The sequence below is a fragment of the Phyllostomus discolor genome, chromosome 12 (assembly GCF_004126475.2).
Source record: "Phyllostomus discolor isolate MPI-MPIP mPhyDis1 chromosome 12, mPhyDis1.pri.v3, whole genome shotgun sequence".
Lineage (NCBI taxonomy): Eukaryota > Metazoa > Chordata > Mammalia > Chiroptera > Phyllostomidae > Phyllostomus > Phyllostomus discolor.
In genome coordinates this window covers 16876648-16892062 of record NC_040914.2, presented here as the reverse complement: position 1 = coordinate 16892062, position 15415 = coordinate 16876648, and the positions used below count along the sequence as shown (strand labels likewise).

Here is a 15415-nt window from a genome sequence, read left to right as displayed (position 1 = left end):
GGGTAATTCATTTACACATTTACTTTTAAGGATGGGAATGACCACAGTACTTCCCAAAGACTTGTGTTTTGGGGGATGTCTCAGTTGATGTGGAGTATTGGGGTCACCACCTTGTACTCTCAGACTGTAGGTTGTCTGGCTTTCTTCCTTCCTCCCCTCTGCCTGCCTTTCCTGTCATTCACATGTCCCCCACCTGGCTGGGTCATGCTTTCCAGCGTTCCTTTCTCTGCTGGCATTTGGTGGTGTGGAGAGAGGCTGGGTGCCCTCCAGGCCGATTTCTTTTCTTACATTTCCCTGACCGTTGGCCCTTCCGGGGTGTACCGGAGCCTTTGGTAGTCCTTGGGACGGCCTCCTGCAGTGTCTTTGCTGATGGCTTCTGCTGTGTGTGCTCTGGTCTTTCCTTCGACAGCTCCTGTTCAGCAGGCGACTCCCAGCTCGCTGCTCTTTTTGCGTATCGTCTGTGGCTCCAAGTATTGGGAGAATCTCATGAGCTGATTTTCCTGAATCGTGGTTTTTTTCCTATAGTATTGGATCTGTCGTAAACTGTAATCCATCGGCTGTATGAATTGTCTCTTTTAAGCAAATTTTATTTTATTTTTTAAAATATTTATTTTTAGAGAGAAGGGAAGGGAGAAAGAGAGGAAAAGAAACATCAATGTGTGGTTGCCTCTCGCACGCCCCACCCACCGGGGACTGACCCACAACCCGGGCGTGTGCCCTGACTGGGAATCGAACTAGGTGACCCTTTGGTTCTTAGCCTGTACTCAATCCACTGAGCTACACCAGCCAGGTTCTTAAACAAATTTTAAATTACTTATTAAAGTAATTATACAGTTAAAATAATGTGGTACCAAAAATATAAATTAGAGATAACTGTGTTAAAATAAGTCAAAATATTGCAATAATTAAAATAAATGTAAATAAATTACATTTCTGGTTAACAACAACAAAAAAATAATGTACCTAAAGGCTTGTCGTGAAACAGAGCGCCCTCTGCCTGTCTTCCCTGTCCTGTCCTCTTTCCCACAAGCAAGCACCTTCCACGTGTTCCAAGCTGTTTCTTTGGGGACCTTCTTTTCTGTTCCTGAGTAACAAACTTTACTGTTTCTTGATGTATTAAGTCCTGACATTCTTTATTTCATGCTACTATACACGAGGACTTAGCACCATCCCCTGCATGTTTTCAGTATATACGATATCATTATTATAATTGAACCAGCAAAAAGTATTTATATTGTTGTGATGCAAAAAAATAAAAAAAAATAGAAGAATAAAAAGTGTGTACAAGTCAACTGTAGACATGGGGACGCAGCCCAGAGCGGAGGACGAACTGTGGGCACGGAGGCCTCGCCTGGAGAGGAGGGCTGTGTAAACACAGCCGATTTCCGATGAAGAACTCAAACAAAGACAAGTGACATGCGCTGTGGTCAGATGTTGGGGAGGTGATGCGAGGGGGAAAGGCCGGTGGGTGTGCAATGGGGCTGTGTGTGAGGTGGGCCCCGGGGCTGGGTGCAGGTGACTTTGACTTCTAATGCGGTAGTTTGTGTGCTTTGTCCTAATGCCCTCTGTTAGTGAAGACAGTGGTGGCTTCTTAGTTTCAGTGGTGGTCTCCCAACCAGACAGACCCTAACTGCCGCATGGATGATTGTTGCAGGGGCTGAGGCTGGGCCGGGGATGGGGAGGAGGCTGGGGCAGGGACCCACTGACATGCCACAAGGCGTCCTGAGCATCATCTCTGTGCCTAGCCTGGTACTGCACAGACAGTGCTGGGGACACAGCAGTCACTGACCACCCTGGGCTCCGTCCTCGAGGGGCTCACACTGCCGTGTGGGAGACAAAGTGCAAACAGCAACTGAACGACAGAATCAGTCCAGTTGTGATGGGTGCTCTGAGGGAATACACACAGTGATAGGAGGGACAGAAGGTCCTTGAATAGGGACCTCAGGGAGGGGACAGGGGTCAGGGCTGGAGTGGAGCCTGGACCGGGCAGAGGAGGAGGGTGTGGGAGAGACACCCAAGAGGCACACAGGGTTAGACACGTGGCTGAGAGGCTGTGGGGCAGGGGAACACCCAGGAGGAGGAACAAGCATGAGGGGAGCTGAGGTTACGATGGATGTGCAGTGTCCAGGAGACATCCAGGGGCCTGCGGACCATCAGTCTGGTGCAGTCGTCCATCTAGTTTTGTCCTGGCCTTCACTCCGTACCCCTTGCTCCCAGCCCTTCATTCCCACCTGGACCTTGTTTCCTGAACCACAAGTCTGGCCCCAGGCCTGAGAGAGGTCATGTGAGCCCCCGCTCTGAAAGTTCCCTCTCTTTTTCTCTGATGCGCACACACACACACCCCCTTTGAGTTCATTCCCTTCACTCTGGCCATGTGCCCTGCCCTGCATATGCTCACTCCCATTCACACACCCAGACCCCTGCTGGCCCGGGTCCCCACACTCCATCTACACCCAGATGCTGGTCGCTCACCCAGGAACACCAGCAGAAGCCCGTCTGTAACTGTCCTCGCTGCTGTCCAGCTGCTGTTCTCCTGACAGAAAGGAGCAGCTGGCGGCAGGCCCTGGGCTGGGATGTGGTGCTTGGGACTGAGGCAGGTGCTGTCCTCTCCCCGTCTTACAGACGTGGCTCAGAAGGAGTTGTCATCACCCAGGTGGCAGGTGCGGAGCCCCAGGTGGACCCCAGGTTGGCCCAATGCTAGGACCTCAGCATGGGGAGCAGTCTGCATAGCCTGGGCCCCAAGAACCCCACAGCACTGGCGTGTGTGGAACCATTAGTAATGGCAGTGACCATGGCGGCCCACAGTTATTGAGAGGGGCCTGGGTCTACCCATCTGAGCTTGCTGCCGGCTCCACAGTGCTCATCGAATGCTTCAGAGTAGCTTTTCCCTCCTTAAAGACAGGTCGCCCTCCATGTAACAGCTACGTGCAAAAAGTTATAAAATCATCCTTGGTTTTACAATGATAAGTGAAAAGCATTAAAATTCTCCAGTCAAGCAAGGTATATAAGGAATGATGTGGTTTAAAAAAAAAAAAGATTTCATTTATTTATTTTTAGAGAGAGGGGGAGGGAAGGGGAAAGAGAGGGAGAGAAACATCAAATGTGTTGTTGCCTCTCACGTGCCTCTACGGGGGACCTGGCCTGCAACCCAGGCATGTGTCCTGACGGGGAATCGAACCACCGACCCTCTGGTTCGCAAGCCTGTGCTCAAACCACTGAGCTACACCAGCTAGGGCAGGTATTCTTTTTTTTTTTCATTAAACAGTGAGAGTCCAGTAACTTCCTAGAACATAGAGATAAGAGCTGAATGGGTGTGCCACTGATGGAGAAGGGGAAACCAGTGTTTCCCCCAGCCCCTCTCCATTTGATGTCGATCAAAACATACCACTGGCCATTTAGTTAAAACATGCACATGCTCGTGCACTTACATTAGTTATTTGATGTGGAATAAAGGAACAGGGGTGGGCAAATGAAAGAATAGAAGAACTTTCCTGTGGGAGTGAGGATGCGGTGGAACCAACTCGAGGTGTGCTCAGTGAGAGCGTCTCCCTGGCCCGGAGGAGCAGGTTCTGGGTCCAGCAGCAGGCTCGTCTGCAGTGGGCACCCTGTCTGCTGCTGGAACACATCATTCTGTCTGCATCCTCCACGTCCAGGTGTGCTGGTGTGTCTGTTTCTCTGGCGGCCCTCCCGCAAAGTCAGAACTGGGCTCCCCTCACTGACAAACCCTGCCGTTCACAGCGCGCTTCCATTCGTTTGCTAAGAGGTATGTGCCTCTTAGTCTCACACTCGGCACAGAGCCACCTGCCCGCCACCTTCAGATCAGCGTGGTCATCGTTCTTGGTCTGGACTCCTTCCTTTGGGCACCAGGTTTCCTCAGCTCCTGCTTCACAGAACAGGTGCCCACCGGTCCGCACCTGATGGCACAGGAGCAGCCCCGGGAGTGGCAGAAGCAGGCTGCGGGGGTGCTGGAGCGCTGCCCGCCCCTTTACAAACGGAAAGATCATATGCCCTGTAGTGCATTTTCAAGTTGACATCTAAAACTTCTCTTCCAAAGTTCAAGTAGTTGCAAAGGATAGAATTTGTGTTGTGTCGTGAATATTGACATTTTCAAACAGAGCTGGCATATCCTTCCTCTGAAGTATCTAATGCAGTCCACCTACTCTGGTGACCCGCTGCCCGCCACCATCCAGTTTAAAAAAGAAAAAGAAAAAAAGAACAAGCTTTTCTTTTACAGTCAGAAATTTAACATTCTTCCTCCTTAACCTGAACTTAACTTACAGTTGCCTTCCAGACAGAATTCTGCCTCATGAGTTGTGTATCATCAACCAAAATATGTACAGATATTAAAATTTTAATTTTATTTAATTTCCTGTGACTATAAGGTGTTCTAAATGTTAAAATATTTTCTTCTGGGTTCATTTACCTTTAAAATTATCATTAGTGCCCAATTAATATAGAGCATTTAGTGTATTGTGTATTTTCATGCATAATTATTTTTTCATGAATAATTATTAAACATTAAAAGTAAAATGATATGTTGGAAAGGAATCTCCACATAAGCTAGACAGAGCACCCCCGTTAATTTTATGTGTCCTTGGATGAATGAATATTCATTATTACAGGAGTAAGTTAGGGTTCAGCACCCATTCTGCCTTGGTTTTTAAGACTCAAGTGCTGAGGGTTTTCCTTCACAAAGCAGCAACTGGGCAAGGCGGTTTCCGTTCCAGCAGCACCAGGCAGCTCTTGAGCTTCCAAGGTATGTGTTCAAAACCTCACCTTGAAGAGCTCACAGCCATTAGTTCCGTCTTCGCGGCTGATGGACACTGTAGCAGCCACCAGCCCAACAAAGACTTGGTTACCCCTCAGTCACGGTCACTTAGCATCGATTCCCACATTTCAGCTGCCCTTTCTCTGCCGTAGCCCTAATACTGCATTTTTGGGGAAAGAGGGTTGTGCTTTCTCCAGGATGGGGAGGACAGGGGCTGGCCAGCGGATGGCTTGAGGGAGGAGCAGAGGGAGCTAAGCATCTGGCAACTAAGCCTTTACACCTTCCGGGGACTTTGTGCGGGGGTGGGGGTGGACGTCTTCCTGGTGACCCTCCAGGCTCGCAGCCCCCAGTCTGAGGACCTCTCCTTCAGCGCAGGGCTTCTCTTTCCTGGCTGTTAGCGGGAATCTTCTGAGTGATTTAAAACGATACCCTCAGGGTCAACCCAAGCCGGGTGACTCGGCATTCTCCAGGTGAGGCCAGAGCAGGTCTCACTTAAAGCGCCCCCTAGCAATTCTGTTGGCCGCGTTGCCATCGCTCCCACCTGGACACAGGCGTGTTGGGGTGGGGCTGGCAGGGGGCTCCAGAGTACGGCCTGACCCCTCTCTTCCCCTGCAGTGTACCACTGGGTGGAGATGCGGACCAAGATGCGCATCATGGGCTTCCGGGGCACAGCCATCAAGCCGCTGAACGAGGAGGCGGCAGCGGAGCTGGGCGCCGAACTCCTGGGGGAGGCCACCATCTTCATCGTGGGCGGCGGCTGCCTGGTGATGGAGTACTGGCGCCACCAGGCGCAGCAGCGCCACAAAGAGGAGGAGCAACGCGCCGCCTGGGGCGCGATGCAGGACGAGGTGGGCCGCCTGGCGCTGGCGGTGGAGGTGCTGCAGACGCAGGTGCAGCAGGCGGCATTACCGAGTGCCCTGGAGGAGCTGCGGGCGCAGGTGCAAGAGGTACGAGCCCAGCTCCATGTCAGGGACCGGGATGCGCGGTCCACGCCCAAGGCAGTGTCTGCATCAGAGAAATAGGCAGCTGCTGAAGCCTGAACTTGGATGTGGCCCTGTGTGCCCACCTGTGGCCTTCTTAATGCAGCACCCCTGCCTGTGCTGGCCCTGCGGAAACCACAGGAATCTTGATGGACTTGGCCTTTGGTCACCCTCTACTGACCAGTGGTACCTTCCACTGGGACTGTGAAGCGTTCCAGCGTAGCTGCCTCCAACCTGTAGCTTGTGGCTACAGTCCTCATTGCTCACCTCTCCACCCCGTTTCCAGCTGCACAGACCCAGCAGGTCCCAGCCAGCAGGACAGCATGCCCACTCTTCTGGCAGAAGAACAAAATAACTTGGACTTGAGCTGACTCAACCCGTCAACCTCCCCATTTACCTGATCAGTGGTACCGCTCCATGGGACACTCGCCCATTACACTGAGCACGCCCTTCCTTTTACCAGTTGGAGCAGGCCATTGAAAGGCATGTGTGTCTTTCAGTGTACTTCTGTCTGTCCCCCCTCTGAGGTGGGCTGTAGGTGGGCATCACCCCTCTCTTTGAGCGGGGTGTGGGGGAGGGTCCTGGCCTGCTATTTATCCTCCAAATAGCTTTCCTTAACCTGATCCATGTGATACCTTCTCTTGAGTCCCCAGGTCGAATGTTTCAACAGAATCCCCTCATCCTTCAGTCTCCAGCACAACCCGCCGGCATGGCTGTGCTGGTCTCCCACGGCACCCTCCCAGCGCCCTTGATGTGGAGGAGAAAATGGCGTTGCCTAGGGCTAATACAACCTGGTTCTGCCTGTCTGCCTGTCCCCAGCGTCCCTGGGCCTTTCCTGACTCGGCCTGTCCTGCCGTCTCCTTCAGTGGCCTCTTAGGCAGCCGCCAGCCGTGGGTTGGGTCACCACGTCTCCCATGCTGCATTTCAGTCTGCTGACCTGTGTGCTCTTGCCCCCGCCGGGGGGCCCTGGGCTGCTCCAGCTGTCCGTCCTCACACAGTGGTACCTCCTGCCTGCACCACCCGAGAGCCACCTCCGGCTCCCTGTTCTGGGCCTCTGGTCGGTCTGCCTTCTTTAGTGGTTTCCTGTGGCCCCCGGAACAAATCACCACACAATTGGCTTAAAACAACAAGAACTTCTTCTCTCACAGATCTCAAGGCCACAGATCCAGAATCAGGTGTCAGCAGGGCCATGCTCCCTCCAAAAACTCTAGTGGAGGAGGACTCTCCTATCTCTTCTTCCAGCTCCTGGTGCCTCCATGTGTCCCATAAAGACACCCGGTCATTGGGTTCAGGGACACCCTCAACCTAGGAAGACCCTTTGTGCAAAGGAGCTCACATTCACGAGTTCCACGGGTAAGGATGTAGACGTACCTTTTTTTGGGGGGGAGGCACCATTCAACACACTGCACCTCCTCACCCCAAGAGTGTGCTGGGACCCCTGCCATCCCCGTGGGACATTCGGCCTTCCCCACTTGACAGGGACAGTCCGGGCACCAGCCTTTACTTCTTGGTTTCTCTTCTGGGATTCACCACAGAAGCAGGAAGGGGTGTGGTCCCCCCAGGCCCTTCTATTTTTTCGGACTGTAGATGTCTTCTCATTAAAGGAGCCTGGAATGAGGAAGTAGTTTTAAGGATGTGTCTCAGAACCATTACATGGACTTCTGAAAAGGATACAAAGCTCATTTAAACTGGGAGAGATGCTGGGAGATCTGATGGGGTGAATGAGCTAAGAGTCAGCCTGTGAACTCTCCCAGATGGGGAAACTCCGGCTCTGGGGAAGCAGAGGGGCTTGCGCACAGCTGTGGGAGCCAGTGAGGGAGTGGAGTCCCAGGCACGGTGGGGGACCCAGAGAGGAGCCCAGGTTGTTCCGGGTGCGGGAAAGGAGGGAGATGAGACGGAGGTGGATTAGCAGGGGAGGGAAGGGGGTCTCTACAGAGGTCTCAGAGGCAGTGTTCGGAGTGGGTGGCCCCCACCCCCATCAGAGCAGCCCCAGGTCACACCCAAGATCTTAGCATCTCGTGAAGGGGGGTAGATTCATCTCACCTGGGCCCTTTTCCAAGAAATGGGAGAGGCAGGTTTTCTCTCACTTCCTCACCGCACTTCCACGGGGTGATTAAGAATGACCTGGACACAAGACCTGACAGGGAACTTGGGTGCTGAAACATCTGATTCTTTGCAGGAGAAGCTGGTGTAGAGGGAGCCAAGGAGATGGGTTCTGGGGGTTTTTATTTTAAGTTGAAGTGCCCTGAGCAGGTTAGATGAAGAAGGCAAGAGATACCACTGTGTGAAAGGGGGATGGGTGGAGGAGCCAGGTGAGCGGCTCAGTGCCTGGTTTCCATGGTTACCCCTGAGCTGGTTCACATCTCTGGAGCTTGGGTTGCTGGTGGCCAGGGACGCTGACTGCCAGCCCCACCCCATCGTGTCATTAAAGAGCAGTCACATGGAATTTATTGAGCTCTGGAAAGGTGCCCAGTGTTCTAAATGCTTTGCGTAATCCCAGTGGCATTTTCTTCATTTCATTCATGAAGAAACCAAAGCACACAGAGGAAAAGTCACCTGCCCAAGGTCACACAGGCAGGGAAGAGACAGAGGTGGGACATCATGAAGACAGGCAGGCTGGGCCAGAACCCAAGGCCTTCAGCGCCGCACCTTCCCGCCCCCGATACAGCGCTGCGCTCACATCTGTAAGGCTACAAACAGCCCCTGTGTGTCCTGCCATGTGGCCAGACCCGTGGGACGCAGCGACTTCACCCACTGGGTGGGGAGTGGGATCAGGGTGTGCGAAGTGGAGAGACCCCCTCTCAAAATGCGCGAGGCCAGAAAATGCATGGTTCATCGCTCTGACTTCCTACTAGCAAAAATTTTGTATGCATGTGTGACTTGGGGAGGGGGGTTAGAATAAACCTGTAATTCAAGTTGGTTGTCTTAAAGTCGATCCATTTTTTTCCCCACATTTGAAAAATCCTTGTCGGCAAAAAATTCTTTGTTCTTTCATTTAGGAAACTGCCCCCAGCGCACACCGGGCCCCGCCCTGTCTGTAGTCCCAGTGGTGACTAAGACTGAGACAGCCCTGCTCTCCCTGGCAGGACTTACAGTCTGGTGGGGGCGGGCAGAGACACATACAGACATTTTTTTCCAGTGTTATCTGCCTGGCCTCTGATTATTTGGGAATTAGGGTTCAGACTCCTCCCCTCCTGAGGTACTCTCAGGACTTCAGGGGGAAAGACAGAAACCCACACACACTGGCAACAAAGCCTCAGACTGCGCCTGAGGGCTCTGCCTCTCCTGTCTCCCCGCAGGCCCTGCTGTCCCTTCTGTTGGTTTACCTGTCGGCTGGCCTGTGCCGGTGCCCGGAGAGAGCCACCCCAGGAGAAGATGGGACTTCATAAAGCCCCTGCCTGATCCATGGCCCATGTGGTCATCCCTGTACAAGCCACTTGGTACTCAGTGGCTGGGTTGGGTCCCCAGCCCCAAGGAGGATGAATGGGCATCGTCTACCCACACGCCGAACAGATGTTTGCTGAGCGCCGACTACACTCTCGGCCCCATTCTAGTAGATGAGTACCAGCGGGGAACAAGATGTTATGGAGCTGACATCTGGTGGGAGAGAGGGACAGTAAAAACAAAGACCTGCCCTGGCTGGGTGGTGGCTCAGTTGGTTGGAGCATCGTCCCGATGCACCAAGGTTGCGTGTTCAATTCCCAGTCAGGGCACATACAAGAATCAACCAGTGAACACATGGATGGGTGGAGAGATGAGTGGATATTTTTCTCTCTCAAGTCAATTTTTTAAAATGTAAAAAAGGAGGAGTTAAGAACTAACCCCATGTCAAAGTTCAGGAGTAATGGGGATGGCTGATTTAGATCAGGGCGTCAGGGAGGAAGCAACATTTGAGATGAGCCCAGAGGGCAGCTGCCTGGGAGTGAGAAAGGGCTGTTGGTTTGTGTGGAGGCCGTGAGGCGGGTGTGGGATTGGCCTCCTCCTGGAACAGCAAGAGCTCCTGTTACCAGAATAGAGCAGGGCTTAGTGGACTAAAGCCCCAAGGCCAAATCCAGTGTCCACAGCCACACTCATCCATTTATCTATTTCCAGTGGCAGAATTGAGGATTTGCTAGAGAAACTGTATGGCCTTCAAAGGTGGAAACGTGCTGCCTCACCCTTTACAGGACAAGTTCACCAACCCCTGGAACAGAGAAGTCAGGGAAAGGGGAGGGCAAGGCGTAAGGAGAGCAGAGGCCAGCACACTTGCCACAGCCGGCACAGCTGGAGGGGCCCACCGGCCCCAGGCGCCCCATCACATGGACCACTGGGCCACTGCATTCGCTTCAGCCTCCACCCACCCAGGCCTGCTTCTTTCATTCCCACCCCCGGGAGCTGCGCCCAGGCCTCGCAGTGACCCGGCTGCACACAGGCCTCAGTCTTCACTGCAGTCTGGGGCATCGAGTGTGTGCAGCCCGCCACATACACTCAGTACTCACAGAACAACTCACAGTGCACCCTAAGTGTGTGTTACAGTAGTGCATAATTAGTGCATTATGTGACATAGTATATAAGGGAATATATGAGGGGAGACCCAAAAAACAATTCATTTGTAAAAAATTTTATTTATGCTTATATGTTTAAACTTCAGTCACCTTCCACATGCTCTCCATTTGATGCAGTACACCTATCAAGACGTTTCTTCCAGTGCTCAAAACAGTTTTTGAGCTTGTGAATTTTGATGCCTTTTAGTGCTTCTACCTTTTTTTGTTTCACCTCTTCTACACCTGCAAAACATTTCCCTTTGAGGACTTTTTTCATCTGGGGAAACAAAGAAAAGTCACTCGGGGCGAGATGGGGTGAATAGGGAGGGTGGGGCACGGGGGTCAAGGCATTTTGGGTCAAAAACTGCTGAACATTCAATATGGTGGGGGCAGGTGCACTCATAAATCACCCACCATGAAATGGGCAAACATGTTGAGTCTCAAAAATAATTCACTGAAGCAGAATGCAGCCTCTCACAACAACACCAGCTGGTACACTGACACAGATGGGTTCCTAGAACACTCCCCTAACCAGTGAGTGTACTGCAGGGGCCTACCCTCTGGAAGATGTGTTATTTTTAGGTTCCCCCTCATAAAAATATTTTAGGAAACACATAACATTGTGTATTATATGTTGTGTGTGGACATACAGTTTCACTAAATAATTTCCTTAATATGTGCAGCCTATTACCTATTTTATCACATTCCATTTCATAAAAACTACAGATACATATATAGATATGTACCTAATATGTATTATAAGCATATAAACCCTATTGTTTGTATTACATAATATGGATTGTATTTGACTGCCATACATCGTATAATTAACATCTTGTTAGAACAAAAGTTTTACTCAAAGTACGTTTCCTTTCCATGTGTGATGCACTCTGTTACTTTCTACTCTCTTTTCTTTTGTTTCATAAAAGCATGTTCACATGTATATATTGTACAAACCTACATGAAGTGGGCTGCCCTGGGCCACAGTGAAGACTTGGGCTTCTGCTCTGGGTGCGGCAGTGGCCACCAGGAGGGGTCTGAGCAGAGAAGGGACATGAGCGGACATTTTTAACAGGATCCCTGTGACAGCCGTATGGGGAGCAGGCTGTGCTGGGCCACGCCACCAGGCCAGTGAAGGGGCAGCTGTGACCGTCCAGGAGGGAAGTGATGGCGGCCAAACCAGGCAGAGACAGTGGAGGCGGGAGAAGTGGAATTCTGAGCATATTAATACCCCACAGGCCTGGCTGGTGTGGGTCAGTGGATTAAACACCAGCCTGTGAACCAAAAGGTCGCGGGTTCAATTCCCAGTCGGGGCACATGCCTGGGTTGTGGGCCAGGTTCCCCAGTAGGGGGCATGTGAGAGCCAACCAATCAATGTTACTCTAGCACATTGACATTTCCTTCCCTCCCTTCCCCTCTCTCTAAAAATGAATGAATGAATGAATGAATGAATTTTTTAAAAAAATCTGAGCCCTGGCTGGTGTTACTCAGTGGATTGAGCACATCCCCACACCTCAATATTTATTTTTTCTAAATGTCACAATCTAAATGTTTTCTCTTCATAAAAGTTGAACCATTTCAGAGAAACCAAAGTTCCCTCCCTGGAAGGAATCCTGTCACCAGTGTGGGGGACCTTTGGCGGACCCCTTTCAGGAGTCCCCTGGTCAGGCCAGCCTCACTTGAGACCCCCACACTGTGGGCGTGGACGTGTCTGGTTCCCTCCTGTCGTGACGCTGATCAGTCTGCACGGCCCCTCAGGCCAGTGTGTGCCATTCCTTGGGGAGACGCCAAGAGTTAAAAAGAACTGAATATGTTAAAAATGTTTATATGTAATGAAAAATGCCCCCGAGAAGCTCAGAGTGGCAGAGGAACTGTGAACACCTGCAACCACCATACTTTTATTCTTCCAACCACAGAAGTGCATGGTGGAATTTCATTATTGTTTATATATTTTGCAGCTTCATTTTTCGGTTACAGTGGACACTCAGTATTTTACATTAGTGATGGCTCAGGCGTACAGCACAGTGGTTGGGCATTTGTGTAATTTATGAAGTGATTCCCCCATAATTCTAGTCCCCACCAGACCCCACATGGAGTTATCACAACGTCGCCGACTGTGCCCCCTGGACTGGACCTCACACCCGCTGACCGTGCTGCCTACCTGCGGGCTGAGCACCTTTCCAGCCATTTACTGGGCGTTTGGATTACTTTGGAAAAATGGCTGTTTTTCCTGTCTGTCCCTTTAACATCTGTTTCTCATGTGTTCTGTCCTACTGAAGTTTTTCATTTTATGTATTTATTGTTCTAAATATATTTTATTGATTATGCCATTACAGTTGTCCCATTTTTCCCCCCTTTATTCCCCTCTGCTCCGCACCCGCCTCCCGCCAGATTGTCCCAACTTACTTCATGTCCACCCATCATACACATAAGTTCTTTGGCTTCTCCATTTCCCATACTGTTCTTACCTTCTCCCTGTCTATTTTGATGGAGGGCTCCACCAGCAGAACACCCCTGGTCATCGCAGATGAGAAATAAAAATGCCCAACGCGTGATTTGCTTGGAGAGGAAAGGTGACCAGTCCCTCAAAGCAGAAAGGACCTGAATACCTTCTTCCTTGCGTTTTTATTGGGTTCAGGTCAGAGACACATAGTATGCACATAGAGCTCATCAATCAGCACTCAAAATGCTACTGGCTTCATTTACAGATAAGGGCTGAAGAAACACAGGGTTGTCTCAGGACAGAGTTGGCTTTAGCTCAACTGCCTGTTTCATAGCAACAGGGCAGAGCAGGTCTCAAAGGAAAAAACGTATGTTCTTTCTCTGGCCAGATTCCCCCCGGGAGCCGTCTGATCCAGTACAAGGTCTTTGGCAGATTCCCAGGCTGAGTCAGGCAGGGAGAGCAAAGCAGCCAAGGACCAGGAGACTTTTGCAGGAAGACTGAGGACTCAGGCTACGACAAAGCCAAGGGGTGAGGGTCTTTCTGTCCCTTCTCTGGAGACCCCTGAGTCCTTCCCTGATGGCCCATCAGGACAGGCCTGTGCTAGGTTGTCCCTCCTCCTTTGAGGGATCTTTATCTGTCATCAGCTAACCTGTCATCTGCCCGGGACAAGCGGGGGGGAAGTAAGGGAGGCAGGGGCTGTGCTCCTGCCAGGAGGTAATGTCCTGTCTCCTTAGTAGCTCATGCCCCCAAGGCCTTCTCACTCAGCTCTAGCCATGGGACAAAAGGCTACAGCCCCTGACACCAGACAGGACAGCTCCCAACACTATTTTGTACCTACCATTTATGCTTCTTATTCCCTGTACCTTTTCCCCCATTCTCCCCTCTCCCATTCCCCTTCCCCGCTGATCCTCCTGATCCTCTGTGTGGTCTCTATTTCTGTGAATCTTTTCCTGTTCTAGTTGTTTGCTTAGTTTGTTTTTGTTTTTGTTTTTGTTTTAGGTTCAATTGTTGATAGTTGTGAGTTTGTTGTCATTTTACTGTTCATAGATTTGATCTTCTTCTTTTTCTTAGATAAGTCCCTTTAACATTTCATATAATAAAGGCTTGGTGATGCTGAACTCCTTTAACTTGACCTTATCTGGGAAGCACTTTATCTGCCCTTCCATTCTAAATGAAAGCTTTGCTGGATGGAGCAATCTTGGGTCTAGGTCCTTGCCTTTCGTGACTTCATATACTTCTTTCCAGCCCCTTCTTGCCTGTAAGGTTTCTTTTGAGAAATCAGTTGATAGTATAATGGGAACTCCTTTGTAGGTAACTGTTTTCTTTTCTCTTGCTGCTTTTAAGATTCTCTCCTTATCTTTAATCTTGGGTAATGTAATAATGATGTGCTTTGGTGTGTTCCTCCTTGGGTCCAACTTCTTTGGGACTCTCTGAACTCTCTGGACTTCATAGAAGTCTATTTCCTTGGCCAGATTGGGGGAGTTCTCCTTTATTATGTTTTCATATAAGTTTTCTCTTTCTTGCTCTTCTTCTTCTCCTTCTGGCACCCCCATGATTCGGATGTTGGGACGTTTAAAGTTGTTCCAGAAGTTTCTAAGCCTCTCCTCATTTTTTTGAATTCTTGTTTCTTCATTCTTTTCTGATTGAATGTTTGTTTCTTCGTTCTGTTCCAAACCATTGATTTGAGTCCCAGTTTCCTTCCTAACACTGTTGGTTCCCTGTACATTTTCCTTTATTTCACTTTTCATAGCCTTCACTTTTTCCCCTGTTTTGTGACCACATTCAACCAATTCTGTGAGCATCCTGATTATCAGTGTTTTGAACTGTGCATCTGATAAGTTGGCTATTGCTTCATTGCTTAGTTGTATTTTTTCTGGAGCTTTGATCTGTTCTTTCATTTGGGCCATATTTTTTATTGTCTCTGCACACCTGTTATGTAGTAAGAGGTGGAGCTCTAGTTGTTCATCAGGGCAGGGCAACCCATGTGGCTGTCTCGTGGTGCTGTCTGTGGGGGAGAGGTCTGAGAGGGAACAGTGCCGCTTGCTCTGCTCTCAGCCAGCTTTCAGTTACTTCCCCCACATCTCACAAGCAAATTGGGCCCTTCTGGTCCTGATTCCCACGTGGGTGGGTTTGTGTATGTTCTAGGACCCTGTGGGTCTCTCCAACAAGCTCTCCTGTGAGGCTGGGTGTTTCTTCCACCGCTGCAACCCCCACAGGTGTTTTCAGTCAGAGATTTGAGGCTTTATTTCCCTGCGCTGGAACCCTGTGTTGTGCGGTCTGTCTCGCTCCCCAGTTGTTCCTCCCGGTTTACCTGAACAGGAATATGGGACTGTCTGCTCCTCCAGCCGCAACCTTGCCGCAAGTCCTCTCCACCCCAGTTGCCTGTCTCGGCCCCTCCTACAGGTCTAGATGAATGTTTCTTCTTTAACTCCTTGGTTGTTGGACTTCCATACAGTTTGAGTTTCTGGCAGTTCTAGTTGCTGTTTGTTTTTAAATTTGTTGTCCTTTTTTGGTTGTGCGAGGAGGCGCAGTGTGTCTACCTACGCCTCCATGTTGGCCGGAAGTCCTGAGTTTTTCATTGTAAAGCACCCAAACCTATTAGTCTGTTTTCTTTCATGCGCTTGTTTTCTCTGTCTTGATTTGAGAAGGGCGCCTCTACCTCCAGGATTTGTATCTTCAACTCTGCCTTCTTCTGATAGTT

At 50.4% G+C, this 15415-nt stretch overlaps 1 protein-coding gene across 2 annotated transcripts in view; it reads left to right on the top strand.

The window, feature by feature from the left end:
* The window catches only part of OPA3 (outer mitochondrial membrane lipid metabolism regulator OPA3), a 64065-nt gene that overhangs the window by 31818 nt on the left and 16832 nt on the right, over nt 1-15415 (top strand). Inside the window, exon 2 of one of the 2 annotated variants that reach the window (XM_028530055.2) lies at nt 5384-8663. The exons of the other annotated variant lie outside the window; for it this stretch is intronic. Within the exon in view, the coding sequence (XP_028385856.1) occupies nt 5384-5790 (407 nt within the window). The 3' untranslated portion in view covers nt 5791-8663. Of the gene's footprint in view, nt 1-5383; nt 8664-15415 lie in introns of those variants that run through there. 2 annotated transcript variants of the gene reach the window in all.